The 18863-nt window shown below is 47.3% G+C and overlaps 1 protein-coding gene across 9 annotated transcripts in view; it reads left to right on the top strand.

Moving 5' to 3' along the window:
- dab2ipb (DAB2 interacting protein b) overlaps positions 1 to 18863 on the top strand; it is a 177726-nt gene that overhangs the window by 146871 nt on the left and 11992 nt on the right. For all 9 annotated transcript variants that reach the window (XM_080874667.1, XM_080874666.1, XM_080874670.1 and 6 more), the window contains 6 exons: positions 7947 to 8091; positions 9982 to 10126; positions 10755 to 10991; positions 11115 to 11316; positions 12752 to 12939; positions 15310 to 16186. In XM_080874667.1, the coding sequence (XP_080730793.1) occupies positions 7947 to 8091; positions 9982 to 10126; positions 10755 to 10991; positions 11115 to 11316; positions 12752 to 12939; positions 15310 to 16186 (1794 nt within the window). The remainder of the gene's footprint in view (positions 1 to 7946; positions 8092 to 9981; positions 10127 to 10754; positions 10992 to 11114; positions 11317 to 12751; positions 12940 to 15309; positions 16187 to 18863) is intronic.

Here is an 18863-nt window from a genome sequence, read left to right as displayed (position 1 = left end):
CCAGTTTAGGACACCGTCCCTTCTTTCTCTTTGGGCTGTAGACCCACACCAGCTCCCCAGCACGGAAGTGCCTCCCCTTAGTGGTGATGTCATAATTCCTCTTTTGGCGCAGGCCTGCCTTCGCCAGCTGCTCCCGGGCGTAGGAATGTGCAGAATCCAGCCGGTCCTGCAGCTTCCTTGCGTAGTCCCGGCCTGGTGGTGCTTCTGGCGCGTCCGGGGGCTTCCCAAAAGCCAACTCTGCAGGAGTTCTCAGCTCTCTCCCTAACATGAGCAGGGCAGGCGTACATTGGGTGGAGTCTTGCACTGCCGACCTGTAGGCCATGAGGATAAGGGGAAGATGGTAGTCCCAGTCCCGTTGGTGTTCTGAGGTAAGGATGGCTAGCTGCTGGGCCAGCGTCCTGTTAAACCTTTCCACCAGTCCATCGCTTTGGGGGTGAAGTGGGGTGGTGCGGGTCTTCTTGATCCCAAGGCGTTCACACATGGCAGCAAATACCTTGGACTCAAAGTTACGCCCCTGGTCACTGTGGAGGGTCTCTGCTGTTCCAAAGCGGCTGAACATCCCCTCCACTAATACATCAGCGACAGTCTCAGCCTCCTGATCTGGGATGGCGTATGCTTCCGGCCACTTGGTAAAATAGTCCATGGCCACAAGAACATAGCGGTTTCCTCTGTCTGTGCGAGGAAATGGGCCCATGACGTCCACAGCTACTCGCTCCATTGGAGCCCCTGCTGGTTGCTGCTGAAGCTGAGCCCGGGACTGGTCCTGTGGCCCTTTGTGTGAGGAACATGCATCACAGCTCCGGCAAAAGTCCTCCACATCCCTCCGCTGTTGACCCCAGTAATAGCCCTGGCGGAGGCGGCGGAGAGTCTTAGAGACCCCAAAGTGGCCGGAGCCAGTGCTCCCATGGCAGGCTTCCAGCACCGCTGACCTCAGTGACCTTGGCACCACAACCTGCCACCTCTCCTCCCCCGTGGCAGGATCCTTCCAGGCACGCTCCAACACCCCCTCCTTCAGCCTGAGAGCTGCAAACTTGGCCCATAGCCCCCTGGTACAGATGGAAAACCCAGTGACCTCATCCCAAAGGGGTTGCTCCCCCTTCTCCAGCCACTGCAGGACCGGCAGCAGGTCTGTGTCTTGTTCCTGCCGTGCCCTCCACTCCGCTGCATCCACCACCAGAAGAGCCCTGCAGGCGAGCTGTGCTGCTCCGTCTATTGTCGTGAGTTCCCGCTCTATTTCCTCTCGCTTCTCACAGTAACGGCAGCCAGCTGCAGCACATGGGCGGCGAGAGAGGGCGTCTGCGTTAGAATGGTGCGTCCCTGCTCTGTGCTCCACAGTGAAATTGAAGGCTTGGAGCTCCTCCAGCCAGCGAGCCACCTGTCCCTCTGGCTCCCTGAAAGACATCAGCCACTGAAGGGCAGCATGATCAGTTCTGATAACAAATGCTGTGCCGCACAGGTAGTACTTAAAGTGTCTCACCCCTGCCACCACAGCCAGCAGCTCTCGTCGTGTGACACAGTAGCGCCGCTCACTCCTGTTCAGGACCCGACTGAAGTACGCCACCACCTTCTCACCTTCCGGCCCAACCTGCGACAACACAGCTCCCAGCCCCACATTACTTGCGTCAGTGTCCAGGACAAAAGGCAGGGTGGGGTCAGGGGGGGCGAGGACTGGGGACTCTGTCAGCGATTTGCGGAGGGTGTTGAACGCCTGCTGACAGTCCTGGGTCCAGATGAAGTCACGGTCCTTCTGCAGCAGGTGGAAGAGTGGTGCGGCTATGGAGGAAAAGCCCTTCACAAACCTCCTGTAATAAGACGCCAGTCCTAGGAAGCTTTTGAGCTGTTTCTGGTCTGCTGGTGTGGGCCACTCGGTAATGGTGTGAATTTTTTCCTCCAAAGTGCTGATGCCCTCACGACCCAGCTTGTGGCCCAGAAACTCCACCTCCCTCCTCATGAAGTGGCACTTGTTGGGATGCAGCTTCAGGCCTGCAGCCGCCACCCTCTCCAACACTTGTCTCAGGGCATCCAGGGCAGCATCAAAGGAGCTCCCGTGCACTAGAAGATCATCCAGGTAAACCAGACACCGTTGCCGTGGGACGCCAGCCAGCACACTGTCCATAAGCCTCTCGAAGGTCGCAGGAGCGTTGCAAAGACCAAAGCTCAGGACTTTGAACTGCCATAGTCCCCTGTTAGTGCAGAAGGCTGTCTTCGGTCTGGATTCCGGGGACAGTGGCACCTGCCAGTAGCCACTCCGCAGGTCCAGGGTGGAAAACCAGGAGGACCCGGCTACTAAGTCGAGAGACTCATCAATCCTGGGAAGGGGGTAAGAGTCCTTCTTCGTCACTTTGTTGAGTGGTCTGTAGTCCACACAGAAACGCATCCTAGGACTTTTTTTCTTAGGCACCATCACCACCGCGGAGGCCCACGGGCTATCAGATGGCTCTATGATGCCCGCCTTCATCATTTCACACAACTCTCTGTCTGCAGCCTCCTGATGAGCCAGGGGCAGGCGGCGGGGGCGCACTTTAATAGGCTGGGCATCCCCGGTCTCAATGACGTGCTCTACCAAGTGTGTCAAGCCAACATCACTTTCTTTCAGGGCAAAAATGTCACTAAACTCTTTTAGTACCTGCCATAGACTCTCTTGCTGCTGTGGAGTCAGCCCCTCACAGTTCTTTGACCAGATACTCCTCACTGCTGAGAGCCTCTCCTCCTCCTCCGCTCGCTGTTCTGCTGGCGGGTCTGCAGGGGTCTCTGCGGTGGAGGTGGACGCCGCGGCAGATGCTGTGCAGACCGGGGGGGGAATAAGCGGCACCTTCTTCCCATCAGGGAGTGCGAGGAAGCCTTTGCCTAAGTCCAGTACACCACCAATGGCTCGTAAAAAATCCAGCCCAAGGATGCAGGCGTCCTGCACGTCAGCCACCCAGGCAGCATAAGACACACCGAGGTCCCCCACCTTGAACTGGAACACTCCCCTCCCTCTCATTGGGGCCAGATCACCGGTCACAGTCTTAAGTTGCACATTAGTCGGTTGCACAGCAGCTCCAGGTGGGACAACATCGGGTCGGACCAGCGTCGCATTGGACCCCGTGTCCAGCAGGGCCGTACAGGACACCCCCGCAATCGTCACTGGAACATGGCAAAAGCCGCCAACCTGGGTCCAGCCCACAGCGATGGCCGCACCAGGTGGGGGTGGCGGTGGAGTGGGGATGTCGTTCTCCCAGGCCCGTGTACTCCCGCCTACACGGGCCCATGGGCGTTTCCCTGAACCGCTGCAAGCTTGGGGCACTGCCTGATGAGGTGTCCGACTTGTCCACATCCCCAGCAGCTCTGCGGTCGGCGGTGTGGGCCAGCCCGAGGGGAAGGCGACTGCAGCGAAGCCGCCTGCACCAAACTGCACAGGCCCGCTGGCGTCTCCGTCTGTTCCACAGGTGCTGACACAGCCCTCACCACGTGTGCGTCATCAGCGCCCCCAGAGGATCCCGCAAGCATCTCCCTCTCCAACGCTAGCTCCAGGGCTGCACTGAGTGTGGCCGGACGAGCAAGCTGAGTTTGCATACGGAGCTCTTTAGGGCTCAGGGCCTGCAGGAACTGGTCCCGAGCTAACTCCGCCTGCACTGATGGTGGCATGCTGTCATACGCCCTCCGGCAAAGGCACTCGACTTCATGGGCCAAAATGCGGAGGGGCTCACCTGGCAATCTGCGTCTGTTGTGGAACTCCGACCTCAGCAGCACTGGTTGGTTATACTGCCCGAAGCGCCTCTGAAGTGCTCCGACCAGAGCATTATAATCTCCCCTCTGCTCCTCGGTTAGCAGCAGCAGGCATGCAGCTGCATCCTCACACAGGCACAAAGCCAACTGGAGAGCTTTATGTTCCTCAGACCAGCCAGCTGCAACAGCTAACAGCTCGAACTGTGCGATAAACACTTCCCATGGCGTCTTGCCGCTGAACTTAGGCGTTTTTATATGCGCTGCAGCTTGCTGGGCGCCGCCATGTTTGTTTACATCACGTGACGGCGCGCCAAGCGAGGTCGACTCCTTCCCGCCGGAATCGCGGCCGCTGTGCGAACAGTTCCTGAGCCTAGTCAAACCTGGAGAAAATCCAGCCTCGGCAGACAGCCGCAGCGCCGTTTCCCTCACTCCATGGGCGGGCGAGCGCGGACGAACCTCCCTCTCCTCCGTCTCCTTCTTAATCCTGCCCGGCAACATCCTCTCCTCGTAACGGCAAGCGTCGCCAGCAACAGGGTGTCGGGCGTTCTGGGGTTCTTTTTTCTTTCTTCACTTCTGACACCAATGTAACGTTCACAAGAACCAGACGGTTGGGTCTCAGTTTGTCCGTTTATTCGGCACATAAGCAAGCGGGTTGCTAACTCAGGGGAGAGCGCCCTCGTGCTACACCTCTCTTCAGCCTGGCACCCACACAACACAGAACCCAGGTCCCCCCTCCCCTTCCTCCACACCACCCTCCCTACTTCCTGCAGCACAACCAAACATGAATCTTAAAAGAACAACAACAGTGTGCAAAGATAACCAACATGTGCAATAACACTTAACCATCGTTACAATATATATATATATATATATGCTAAGTAGCATTGGAAATAGAAAAGCACCATCAGTGGGATCACACTAGCCCCAGCACCAAGGAGTTCTCATAGAGCATATTCACTGTTAAAACACCCAATAGAGATGTCCAATATTGGGACTTGCATTAAAAATTCAAAAAACTGTTTAATAGGTGCCCTCTTCATGCACCATTTAGTCAAAGATCGGACCACACCCCTCTAAATCTCGACCTGTAAAATTAAGTGATTCTGTTTTGCCCTTCCTTACAAAATCTGCCCAGAGACAGACAGACGTATAAACACCTGCCATTGTGGCAGCTTCTGTTGCTGTCACCAGAGGCACATTTTCCCAAGATGACACACACACACACAGACAAACCTACAAGCTGAAAACAATACCAGCCATGCAGTTACAGCTGGTGATAATGTACTGTAGTAATGACTATAAAGTAGTCATGGGACTAAAAATCAATGTGGTGGCGACTGTCGTGCCTGGTGTGATCCCATTATGAGATCATTTCTAGTGTTTCTTTTTTTCTGTCCCTTAGTCATCGAGGGTGTTTTGTTTTTGTTTTTTTACTTGTAAAGCCGTTCACACCAGATGATCTTTATATAAATAACATTAAAGTTTGGTTTTTTTCAATCAGTGTCAAAAAGTTTCATTTGATTCCATCTTGTTAGAAAACAAGACATAGCAGCTACTTTTACAGCTGGCAAATTATTTTTATATTCAGCCATCTAAAAATGACATTCATACACAAATAGCCATCGCACCTACTTTGCACATCAGTGGATGATTGGCTCCCTGTGGTGCATCTTTGATTAGCCAGAGAACGGGATGCTCCAGCAGTTATAGAAACCGTCTGATAGTGTGTCTCCCCCCCCCCCCCCCCACGCAGCACCACCTCCCCCTCCGTTCTTTAAACACCACCGCTCTGTCTCCTCTTCCTCTCCCTCCACGCATCTGTCACTTGCGTCTCGTCTCCCTCGCTGCTACGCTGGTTCCCTAGCTTAACAAGCTGCTGGGGGACTTACATGAGAGTGCACCCAGAAATTTGTTGAAGGGATCCAAACAAGTGATGATTCATCCCCAGATGGCTCTATTTCCATCTCTCCTTTTCTTTAATACCTTAATGCCCATCTCCACCTGTTTCTGCAGCTCTACAGAGTACCTGATCGATTTGAATTGAAAGGGCTTTTTCTTTTAGATTGATTAAAAAAAAGAGCATCCGTCCATATATTGCATCCATCAATCCTTAAATGAAGAAGAAAAGCTTCTTTTAAAAAAAAAGTTGATGTGATGCTTTAAAGTCACAGCTTCTGTTGACAACTAGTCAAGCCATGTTTTGTTTTTGCTGCTCTTCCTTTTGCATGAATGCGAGGTGCAGAGATCACTCTGTGCATATGAATGAAAGTAAAGGAAACGCCTCCCCTTATTAGAGCTGTGGAAAATATTTTTTTGCACATACACAGTTGCATTCCAAGTACGTGTCGATACAAGAAATTATTTTGATTGCCTTCATTTTAGTACGACAACATTCGTGTTCTCGTTTCTCGTTTCACACTGAGAAAAAGGTGAAATGGTAAATTACTTATCACGGCGACGTCTTTCATATGATTTCTTGAATGTACTTGTATACGTGTGAGGTTATGAGCCAACTATTAGTCATTAAAGCTGGGTCAACAGTGTTTTTGTAAACAGTTAATCACACCAGCTTCACTTAAAAGAAGTCACTGTCCTGACTAGCTGGTAAACAGGATGTAGCATCTTCCCTCAGTGTGTTAGAGCACAAAAGATCTGTCTGTTATGAAGTTTGCTAGTATAACTTAAAAGGCGTTGCTATGGCTCACCTGTTTGAGCTTGTGACCCGGATGCTGAAAGCCACAGCAGGGGCCTCGGTTTGAGTCCATTGTGTGTGTGTCGTTCCCCCTCTGCTGCTTTCCCGTCCATTTCTGTCTCTGAAATGTCACAAATCAATCTTTTTGGGACTGTTTTTTTTCCCATTTCTTGAGAGGGCATTTACACACCCATAGTTAGTTTTACAATGGCGTTTGGTTTCATTTCACACAGAGTGAAGTCCGATAGCTTCAGTACAGAAAACTCAAGAGCGTCAAATGCAATGCAAAATGTTGTTCGCTGGATTCACATCCGCAAAGAAGACTATTACAAAGCAATGGTTCTGTCCTGACATTTGTATGGAATCATTCTGGAGACGATGTCTTATCCGTGTTATTGGTTTTGAACATACTACAGCAAAATTAAATGAAGCTCGACCCACGACTGTTGACGCTTGGAAAATCTTCTCATCCTGTATATGTCTGTACCCCCCCCCCCCCCCCCCCCCCGCCCCCCCAACCCCGTTTTAAATCAATAAAATGTTGATCACAAAAAAAACCTCAAGAGCGTTTGGTCCGCTTATCGGCCAGATACGTCTGAGGCAGGAGTAACAAAAGGAAATACAGGAAGAAGCTGCCGTGTTCTGGACTAGTCTGGACACAGAGAATTTACTTCAAGCATTTGGAATAAATCTGTGCAATTTTAATTCATTGTAGAAGCTAGTTGTGACATTTTGTCCACAGTGCATATCTGTGGTACTCTGCCACATCCTGGAATGCAAAGCACACTTGGTAATTGAGTTGGATTGAGGTAGGATCACATTTTCACCTTAAGCAAACAACTCTGGGGTTTGTTAGGACCTGGAACGATCTAATCTCCTTGGTTGGCTGTGGCTCAGGTGGTAAAGCAGGTCGTCTACCAATCAGGAGGTCGATGGATCCACGGCTCCTCCTGTCCAGTGTGTGTCTGTGAATGTTAGACGTACAAGTTAAGCACTGTGTGAATGAGACTTATAGCAGAAAACATTTAAAAACAGAATGTAACCATGTAAGCACCAATCATTTTAATTTGAATTAGTTTTTTTTCAACAGATCCTAATTCTAACAGTGAGTTGGAGCATCTCAAAAGCTGTGATGGCATTTAGTGCTCTGCCCAAAGAACAAATATAACTTTAAGGCTGGACTTGGTGGAGGGAGAGAGGAACTCAATATCCTGTTTTGCTTTGTTTTGCAGCTTCTTTAGGAAGTGGGTGAAAATGAATCAGATGAAACTGTATTCAAGTCCAGGCCTTCTTATTTTTCTCGCCACCACCAACTCTCCCCTGAGGACACATTTTGTTTTCATGGCCATTACACTGAATTTCCATTATGCACTGTCATTCGTTTTTCCTGTTTAGCTTTTTTACTTCCAAGCTCTCACCTTCTTGCACGATTCAGCTCTTTGTATAATTGGACAGACATCTTCATCAACTCATTCATTATGTGCATGCGTTTTGAGAATAACAGTTATTAACCTTGTGCTCGTCCTGTTTTGTTTTTTTTCTGTAGGACTTCCTCACAGATTTAATGATGTCAGAGGTGGACCGCTGCGGGGAGAACGAGCACCTCATCTTCAGAGAAAACACACTGGCTACAAAGGCCATAGAGGAATACCTCAAACTGGTGGGACAGAAGTACCTGCACGATGCCCTCGGTTAGTGATTGGAAAGGGAGCTTTCTTCTCCTGCACGTAGACACTTCCTCTGATGTCTGTTTATCCCCCGACCTTTTTTCTAACGTCAAAGCGGAGCGTACACGACACAGGTTGGGAAGGATTAAGAGCAGTGTTATAGTAAATATTAGTAAAGGGCGAATATCACCAGGTGAGCTTGTAAGCTGCCCTGCAGTGGCCTGATGGCTGTTTGTGTGGCTTTATAAAAGTGGCACGTGGAGAACAGAGCCTCAGGTGGGAAGAGGGGAGGGAGCAGAGGTGGCCAGGCAGGTGATAAGGTACGGGAAAATAGAGTTGGTATAAGGAAAAGACAAGTAAGAGACAAGCAACAGGCTGAGGACATAACATAATTAGCACAGTATCAAGCAGGTGGACCAGTGAGAGGGGCGATGATGCACTACAGGTGTGTTTTCCTCCTCTATCTAACATTTAAGTATACGTCCGCCAAACCACGCTTTCTAATATCCTTATTGGGAATCATGCCTTTCAGTTTCTCTGCCATAACAGTGAAACTCATGCTGACTGTAAGTCTCTTTTTTTCCCTCAGAGTGGACGATAAGAGAGAAAGACGGTGTTTTTCTGTTAAAGGGTGAAATTGCAATACAGGCTCTATCGATTACTGGGTCATTCCATCCCAACATGGGCCGTCTCCAATTTTCGTTAATATTTTATGGTCCAAAGTTTGGACTTATGTAATGATTGCTGTGAAATCTTAGCTTTTTGCCCCTCGAGACACTTGCAGTATTTTTTTTCCACACATTGAAATCAGAGGCAACGTTTCAAGATGAATAGCTCAAACATTTTAAAGAAATATGACAAGTTGTACCAGGAAAAAAATAGAATGTCCAAATAGAACTAAATAGAACTAAATGTAATTATCAGATAATAATTTAGTTAAATATGTGCATATTTTGAAATCAAAATAAATCATAATTAATTTTTTCTTGGTCAGATTTTACCATCAAAGATGAATGAAAATTGCATTTTTTTTAATTTATTGACTGAATATTTCAAGAGAGTCCAGTGAAAATGTCAGGGTTTCATCTTTAATTGTTTTTGAGATGTTAATGTTTAAACTTTGCCTTTGATGAATGTCACTGTGCAAAAATATGGCTTGAATGGGCTCAATGGACCGTTTTTCAAAAAAGAAATGGCTTTGAAAGATATTTTTCACAGCGGTCATTATATAAATTCAAGCTTTGGACATTAAAATTTGTATTCAAATCAGAGACGGTCGAGGAGAAAATATTCTAAAAATGTTCTTCTGAGAAGAGACAAAGCAGCAGAAGCTAATCTGTAAATGGCTCCCAGCCTTCCTGGCACCTATTTTTAAAACTTTAGATTTTAATTAATTTATTTATTTATGGTATTCTGCTAGTGTTTGTGTTCTTCTTTTCCACATGAGTGTCTCTTTCTGGCTGTCTTCAAATTGCTGCTTGTTTCCTTGCGTGCCTTTCACTTGGCTGACTTCAGACAGAATTTGAGGTCTGGAAAATGATGCATCACTGCGTTGCTTTTATTGTTTGACGTCTGGCTAACCGTTTGATGTCACTGGACCCAGGGTAGCACAAGGACGGCCAAGCTTTCCTTTTTAGACCACCAGAGACTCAAGACGCTGCTGTTCCATTTTCAGTCACACTGATTAGAGAGGAATAAAAATCTCAGACCACGGCCAAACTTCAAATTCGCTACTTTTATGTGTTGTTGCCTTTTTTTTTTTCCTTTACGCAATTCTTCTGCACGACCTTGTTTGGGTTGTGCGAGTCTGACGGCTCTTGTTGTCTTTGAGAGCTCAACTGATTATATGACATATCAACAAGGAAACATATAAGTAAATATATTCCTTAACTCTTTTTGTTTTTTAATTTGTAGGCGAGTTCATCAAAGCTCTGTACGAGTCGGATGAGAACTGTGAGGTCGATCCATCCAAGTGTTCGTCAGGTGACCTGCCAGAACACCAGAGCAACCTGAGGATGTGCTGTGAGCTAGCCTTCTGCAAAATCATCAACTCATACTGGTGAATGCTGGAGCTTTTCTTGTTTAAAAGTGTGTTTAAGTGTCTCCAGTGTGCACGCATTGTAACTTTTATCCAGGCTTCATCGTTTTGTATTATAAACACTGCTACTGAGGGGCCTTTTAATTAAGTTTCATACAATGTAGCAGCAGCTGCCAGATATGTAAATACAAACAACTGTTGTTCTAAGTGTGATTATAGCAACAGCTCAACAATGATTTAAAGAACCTGCTGAGAGGAGGAGACGCATCACATGATGAAGGAACCTCATGATTAATGTTCACTCAGCCTACAACCTTGCTACATCCAGCAGCATAGACAGTAATATGAGAGACTAATACCATACAAAAATATGCATTATTATATCAAGTACACAAGTGCCGGGAATGAAGTCTTCTTTATATAACACCAGTTTAAAGTAAAGACCCTACAGTGTCAGAGTAAAAAACCCCGACAATCAGACGATTAGCTTTGAGCAGCACTTGGTGACAGCAGGAAGGAAGAACTCTCCTTTAACAGGAAGAAACCTCCAGGAGGACCAGGCTCAGGGAGAGGCAGCCATCTACCTTGTCTGAAAGTCTACATTTGGATCTCAGAGAGTAACTTCTCTCCTCTCTCTAATCGCCAACAGTGTCTTTCCACGAGAACTCAAAGAGGTTTTTGCATCGTGGCGGCAGGAATGCAGCAACCGAGGTCGACCGGACATCAGCGAGCGTTTGATCAGCGCTTCCTTGTTCCTGCGGTTTCTCTGTCCGGCCATTATGTCCCCCTCGCTTTTCAATTTGATGCAAGAGTATCCCGACGATCGCACGGCACGCACGCTCACGCTCATTGCTAAAGTCACGCAAAACCTGGCAAACTTCACCAAGTAAGTTTCTGCTTTTGTTGTGTGTTTTGAAAACACCTTCTATTGTTAGAGTAGAATTGTGGACTTAAAACTCTGCTACGTTGTTTTTCCCCCGTTTCTCTTTCCTGCCCCTGTTCCTAACAGATTTGGTAACAAGGAAGAATACATGTCCTTCATGAACCAGTTCCTGGAGCACGAGTGGACCAACATGCAGCGCTTTCTGCTAGAAATCTCAAACCCAGAGACAATCTCCAACACAGCGGGCTTTGAGGGCTACATTGACCTCGGCAGGGAGCTCTCTACATTGCACTCCCTTCTTTCAGAGGTGGTCTCCCAGATGGACCAGGTACTTAAAAATATGTTGGTCATTAGCTGTCCATCAAGATCTGTGTGTGGTCAGCCGTCTGCGCAAGAGAGACAAAGAAGAGAGTGCAGGCAGGGTGGCGTGAGCAAAGATGGGTGTCAGGGGTGATTTGTGACAGAAGCATAGCCGTGAAAGGGAAGGTTTTCAAGACAGTTGTGAGACCTGCTGTGATTTACGGTTTGGAGGCAATGGCGTTGACAAAAACACAGGCGGTGGAGCTGGAGGTGTTAAGACTTTCATTAGTAGTGGCCAGGATGGACATGATTAGAAACTGGACAAAGGACGTTGAACATGGAGCTGCCAGGGAGGAGGAAAACGGGAAGGACACAGACGGAAGAAGTGAAGGAGGACATGCAGATGGTCGGTGTAACAGAAGAGGATAGGGTGAGGTGATCTGCCTAAAGGGGAGCAAACGCAGCTGATGTGCCGCTGCCCCTTTCAGGAAGAGATCCGTGAGTGACAGGGAGAAGCGCTAATGGGAGCAGCGCAGCATATTGAGTTGAGTTGGGGATGGCAGCTGATCAGACATGAATGAAACATTCTGTCACTTTGAAATTTCTTCCTGAGTGATGACTCTCCGATGTAAACATAAATCACAGCACGGCCATTGATTTAAACTTAAAATCAGGACTTTACCACAGCTGAGCAGGCGGCCTGAAAAATGGCTCGTGACGACAGGTTAACGCGCAGTTAATGGGCCACATTAGAGTCAATATTTCATAGTCCTTCTGTTGACTGACATGGAAAAATGTGTACATAAAAGCAGATTTATTGGAAATTTGGCTGTATTGAAAGACCAGCATATGTGAGCACAGAGAGAGGGAAGCAGATATAAAGCAGACGAGTTTAGCTTGCGCTAAAACACAAGGGTGGAAGTAAAAACCCACAACAAAGCCGTATTTATTGGTTTATTGATTTTTTTTTTAATTTTTTTTTTTATTGATTGATTAAAGGTGAGATCCTGCTGCTCAGGATTTCATCTCTCTAGTGTAGATCAGTATGTTTATCCTACATCATCAGTAATTTATGATGGCATTACATAAACAGTGCGCCGGGGGAGAACACACTGAGGCCGGGGCGAGGCATGTTCTGGGCTTATAAGGACATTTCCATTAGCCGTGGTAGCAGATGGGAAGCTGGTGGTAGCAGATGTTTTTTTTCTTACTGTAGATCATTCTACCTAACCCTTTCAATAATTCAGAAATCAAAGTCTGGTTGAACCCCACCCCCTGTCCATCAGACTGCAGTTTAATTATTCGATGTGGCGTGGGGGAAATAATGTCTCAGAAATATGCAAATTACAAACTCAAACAAACTGCACTTTAAATAAAATTGAATTAACGCTGCCACTGAAGTGGTCCGGAGCAATATTTAACATGGATTACATTTAATTCTGACTTCTTATTATCATTTGCAGAGTGCAGCCTCTAAGCTGGGTCCTCTGCCCAGGATCCTGCGAGAGGTGAACACAGCTCTGTCTAACCCGTCCAGTGTCCAGATGACACCCGGCCAGTCCTCCGAGCAAATGGGCTCGCCTCCTGCTGAGGCAGTCTGCAGCATTTCCACCGGCCTGCAGAAGATGGTCATAGACAATGACCTTTCCGGGTAAGACATTTTAAAATATAAATACACTCAAATTTCTAAAAAGAGAAATGCGAAAAAAGTGCTGAAAAAATACCATGTTTGTGCAGCTGAGGTATATTTCACCACACCGTTGTGGTATCCAAAGAGTCAGCTAGTACATGTTTAAATTGCTATAAATAGAAAAATCACTCAACATCTATGCCGCAGAAAAAAACGAAGTGGTCCTGAAAGAGTCCTTTCATCACTGAACAATTAAAAATAAATAAATAAAAGGGATCTGCCAGTGACTCAGCCTTCTCCTAATGATATAGACTTGAAGCGTTTTGGAACATTTGTTCAATTTTTAGAGAGCTGAATACCCTTAAGTGTAACATATAGCGCAGACATGTCTGAGTTTGTTTACAGTTTTTAATAATGTACATCTTCTCCAGCTCCAACACTAGCAGCCAGCTCTGGGCATATTTGATTACAGGTCGGGTCTGGAATTGATTTGAGAGATGGGCTACTTGCAGGTAGTAGATGTGCTGGAAGGAAACTAATCTCTGTCACTTGCAGACTGATATCAGTCTGATATCAGTCTGCAATTTCTCGTAATGCAACAATTAACTGTAAAACATTTTTGTAAATCTTATATCTGTTGCCTTCTACAGAGGCAAGTTGCATTTAATAGAAATTCACATTTGCACTCAGTAACCTTTCTGTTCCACAGGAATATAACCACAATACAAGCAGCTAGCAGCCACTTGAGTCGAGTCCCCTCATGTTGTGCTTATTGACAAAGACTCATTCAGACTGATGGCAACATGTTGGCGATCTGCGTGCATTTATAAATGAAACAGCAGTTATTTGCAGTCGGTTCACGTCAGAGTGGGACTGTCTGCAGAAAGCCTCGTACCAGGTGACCTGTGCAACTGTCATGTGGTCACAGAATATAACAATGAAATATATTCACCAGCCAGAAGGTTGACATGTGTGTTTTTACTTGTGTGAGTAAGATATTAGCTTGCTCTGAATCAGGATGTAGTTTTATCAATGTGAGTGTGTGCACTAGTTTTACTTTGAGCCGATTTATTGCAAGTTTGCTTGGCTAATGTTATCACAGGACCCTGGTACATGAGATGAGCCATCTTTTTCATAGTATTTGAAGAGTATTTTCATTTATTTAATAAAATATCGATATTTGTGAGCCTTTCTCGATACAATATTGCAGAGAGGCTCTCTGTTGAATTGAAGTTGTCAAACCTACAAAAAACTAGTTGTTTTTTGGGCCATAACTCTCTAAGTGTTGGCCAGTTGTGACAAAATCGTACACAAATGTCTATGGATAGGACACAATTCCAAACTTCACTGATTTCCGGAGCCACGTAATCTTGAGGTGGTGATGAGAGTTGAGTGTCAGTGTCTTCTCGCGCTTGGCAGTTTTGCCGAGTGCTAATGTTTGCCAGGTGAGGCAGCGACACAGTGAAAAGTGTCACCTCTGCTTGTTTACATCAGCCCGATGAAATCCTGTTTACTTTCCAGTGGATGAATACTCACTCAGACGGCACCTTGTCTCGCTTATCCCCTTGTCCTCTCACCCGCTGCCAGAACAATGGCAAGGTGACACTTGAAAAGATTAACATAAAAGCAGAGGGACCATCACCAGAAAATGGCTCAGACAAATGAAAAAAATAAAAAATCCAGCGTCTCAGGCGAAGATGAGGAGCATGAAGTGTCAGAGAGACGGTATCATTACGCTTATCAGGCATCTGGATCAATAGAACTAATTAAGCGATGTCCCTGTATGACCTGATGTTAGAGCCCTGCTCTTGTTACTTTATCACAATAACTATTTGCTCGTGTGTGTGTGTGTGTGGTGTAACCTCACGAGCGAACTGTGAGACTGAAATTCAAACGAGCTCGCTGCCATTCTGTCTTAATTGCTTCTCATCCACCAAAAAATAGGATGAATGTGTCAAGGTTTAGAAAAGGAGAGCGAATGAGCAGAATGAAGAGGAGAAAGGAGTTAAGGGAGGGAAAGATAATGGAACGCTGGGAGAAGGACACCGAGAGCAGGAGAGGAGCGTGATGTGAATGATAGAGATTATTGGAAGATAAGTCACATCTGTCAAGGTAATGGTCTTCTGGCAGTGAAGCCTCCATCTGCTATCAGAAGAAATGTGAGGGGACGGCTGAAACAAATCGTGTTTTCCTAAAAGATTGATTTATTGGATTCTCTTTGATTAGATTACATTACATTTGTCTGTTGTGATTAGGTGGTTTTAGCCCATTTTAACACTTGGATCCACTTTTGTGGATACTTTAAGACACATTTTATTTTTGCTCTTTTTGACCTCATGTTGACGTAGATGGATGGTTATCGTTATGGCTTCTGATGTGCCTCTGTTTCAGATTGGTCGACTTCACTAGATTACCATCACCCACACCAGAAAATAAGGATCTGTTCTTCGTGACAAGGAACTCAGCTATCCAGCCTTCCCCTGCACGCAGTTCAAGCTACTCTGAGACGAATGAGCCAGACCTGGGCATGGCCAATGGCAGCAAGAGCTTGTCCATGGTAGACCTCCAGGACCCCCGCATTCTGGATGGTGGCACAGTTCCCGGCTCCTCAGATGCTCTGGGTGAAGGCCCAGCTTCCGGGGCAGGCTGGTCAGCCATAACCTCACAAGGCAACATCCCCGGAGGTCCCACCATAAGGCGGCCAGGCCAGACCCCCACCACCCCAGGCACGGAAAGCACTCCTGGCCGACCCGCCCAGCTGCTAGCCCCGCTGTCCTTCCAGAACCCTGTCTACCAGATGGCGGCCTGCTTGCCCGTGTCCCCGAGGGGACTGAACGACTCGGGTTCAGAGTGCCACAGCTCGGTGAGTTCCCATAGCAACAATGAGGACGGGCCAGCAGGAGGCAAGCACTCCTTCTTGAACCACGGCGGAGGGGGCGGGGGGAGCAGCGGGGACGAGTACACCAGGCGCTCTGGGGAGTTCAACCGCCGGCAGCTGTCCCTCACGGAAACACCGCACCAGCCCGGCGTCCCCAGGCAGAACAGCGCCGGCCCACAGAGGCGAATAGACCAACCGCCACCTCAGAACATTACTCGTGGCCGCACCCCACCGAATCCGCTCAACAGCGGACCCTACCCCCGGCCCTCCTCCGGCAGCATGATGACGTCATCGCCCGACTGGCCCGGCAGCGGGGCTCGATTACGGCAGCAGTCCTCCTCCTCCAAAGGCGACAGTCCTGAGACCAAGCAGAGGGCTCAGCACAAACAGGTACCGCTGCATGCAGCGCGAGCTGCAAACGTAAAATGCACAACTACTCGGTCATGTGAGCAATCTTCAGCACAGCCAGCTATAGCTGCCTCACTGTATTTAATCACTTTAAATTACAGTAATATACAAATTTGCTGTTACAGAACACCCATTTATGTCATGCACGTCAAAACGGGCTGCGTGGGTGCTCGCAGACGCTGCACACTGTGCCCTAATGAACTATAGTCACTGTGCATGTAATAATAGTAATTTGCATACAGGCAGCTCATCACCTCACCACTGTTTTACTGGTTACGTTTAATGGGTTGAGAACGAGGGTGGCGGAGGCACAATTAGTATCTTATTAACGAGCAGTATGTGCTCAAACGTGCTCTCTCCAGACAACGGGAAACAGAGCTCGTGGATACAAACAGTTACAGTAAATTGCAAAGTCATTATTGGAAAGTCAGGACTTTGGGGTGTAATCAGAAACACTAATCAATTTTTGCCCCAGGCAAACTGGCTGAAGGGGAGAACATCTGCATAATAGCTGTAATGCTTTGCTCTCCCCAGTGTGCTAAAAGTCTACAGTATCGCCCCAAGACTGACTGAATTAATGAGAGCAGCAAAACAAAAACTAACAAATTGAATTTGTAGAGGGCTCACTCACAGCTATCATTAAGCAAGACGACTTTAATACCAGTGTGTGTAGATTGATGGATTGATGCATTAAGTTCCAGGCTGGGAGTGTAGCTCTAGGAATGCTAATATTTATCAGTCACTTTGCGACTGTGGTCCAGCTATAAATACACCGATCAGGCATAACATTATGACCATCTGCATTATGTCCACTTTTTGCTCCCAAAACAGCCCTGACCCTTCAAAGCTTGCACCCCTCTAGACTCCTGAAGGTGTGCTGTGGGATCTGGCACCAAGATGTTAGCAACAGATCTTTTGAGTCCCGTACACTGTGAGGTGGGACCTCTGTGGATACTTCTTTGTCCAGTTCTGGGGCGAGGTTTTGGAGGCCAAGACAACGCCTCAAAGTTGTTCCTGAACTATTTTTGCTTTGTAGAGGGCGCATTATTCATCTGAAAGAGTGCACATGGTCTGCAACAGTGCTTAGGTAGGTGGTAACATCCACATGGATGGCAGGACCCAAGGTGTCCCACACTGCCTCTTCCAGCTAGCCTTCTTCCCATAGTGCATCCTGGTGCCAGGTGTCTCCCCAGGTAAGCGATGCACACTCACCTGGGGATGTAAAAGAAAATGTTGACTCATCAGACCAGGCCATGTTCTTTTATTGCTCCGTGGTCCAGTTCTGATGCTCGCATCAGTGAGCCTTGGTCGCCCATGACCGTGTCACTGGATCACCACTGTTCCTTCACTGGAGCTCTTTTGATAGATACTGACCACCGCACACTGGGAACACCCAGTCCCCATGCTTGCCCATTTTTTTCTGCTGCTAACACATCAACAAAATGATGAAGACATAATCAGTGTTATTCACGTCACCCGTCAGTGGTCACAACGTTATGCCTGATCTGTGTTCCTCAATTATCTGACTTTTACACACATGGCACCAAAAGATGAATCCTTATGTTTTTCTTTCCTTAGCCATGCTAAATATCTGAAAATGGACTGCACAGTTTATAATAACATTACCGTATTTCCCGGACTACAAAGCGCACCTGAATATTAGCCGCACAAGCTAAAATCAGGGGAAAATCCTGTTTTGTACATACATTAGCCGCACCTGACTAAAAGCCGCAGGTGTTTCAATGTTGACTTATCATATGTAAGAGAATATGCACAAAGGGAATTGTCAGGAAAGAGATGGCTGTTTGGAGACACACCCCTTTTATTAATATTTTTGAAAAACAAGTTATGGGTACATATTTGCACATGTAGTACATAACAGTAACCTATAGCACACCAGGAAAATAGATTCGGCCTACCTTTTAGGCTCAGGTGCAGTGACACGGCTTTAACAAGAAGAAAAGTCAGTCATTCACCACCATCTTTCTCTTCTTCCTACGCACTAAAACCACCAAAGTCCTCTCCTCCAGTGTCGGATACGAACAGGCTCAGGATGGCTTCGTCATCCACTCTCCGCTTCTCTCCTTCGTTGTCACTTTCAAAACCAAAGAAATCCTCGTTGTCAGTGTCAGAGTCGAACACCCTCAGAAGGGCCGTGGCGGTGTCCTCCTCTCCATCATGCAGCAGTCCAGCCCTTCAAAATCCGTTGGTGATCGTGGATGTTTTCACACTTTTCCACGCTGTCAGAATCCACCGGTGGAGTTGGGCATAACTTGCTTTTTGCAAGTTTATCGCCGCTCATCATCCACGACTCCCGCTGAACGCGTAGCGCTACTTTGAAGTTTGTTTTTCGCGCTACTTCGTACGGCACTACGTTGCCTGGCGGACGGACATGTGACTAACATACCACTCTTGAACCCCGATCCTTCCGCCAGGCAACGTAGTGCCGTACAACAGCGGAACAAACAAAACAAATCGTCTTACGATATGACAAAAATCATGGACAATCCATAGAAAAGCCGCACCTGACTAAAAGCCGCAGGGTTCAAAGCTTGTGCAAAAAGTAGCGGCTTATAGCCCGACAATTACGGTAGATGTTTTGTTGCTACTGCTACTGTGGGACAGTATAGTGAAGAATCATTAATGAGAACACGAAAGC

Source organism: Rhamphochromis sp. 'chilingali' (genome assembly GCF_963969265.1).
Source record: "Rhamphochromis sp. 'chilingali' genome assembly, chromosome: 2".
Lineage (NCBI taxonomy): Eukaryota > Metazoa > Chordata > Actinopteri > Cichliformes > Cichlidae > Rhamphochromis > Rhamphochromis sp. 'chilingali'.
This window is presented reverse-complemented; position numbering and strand designations above follow the sequence as displayed.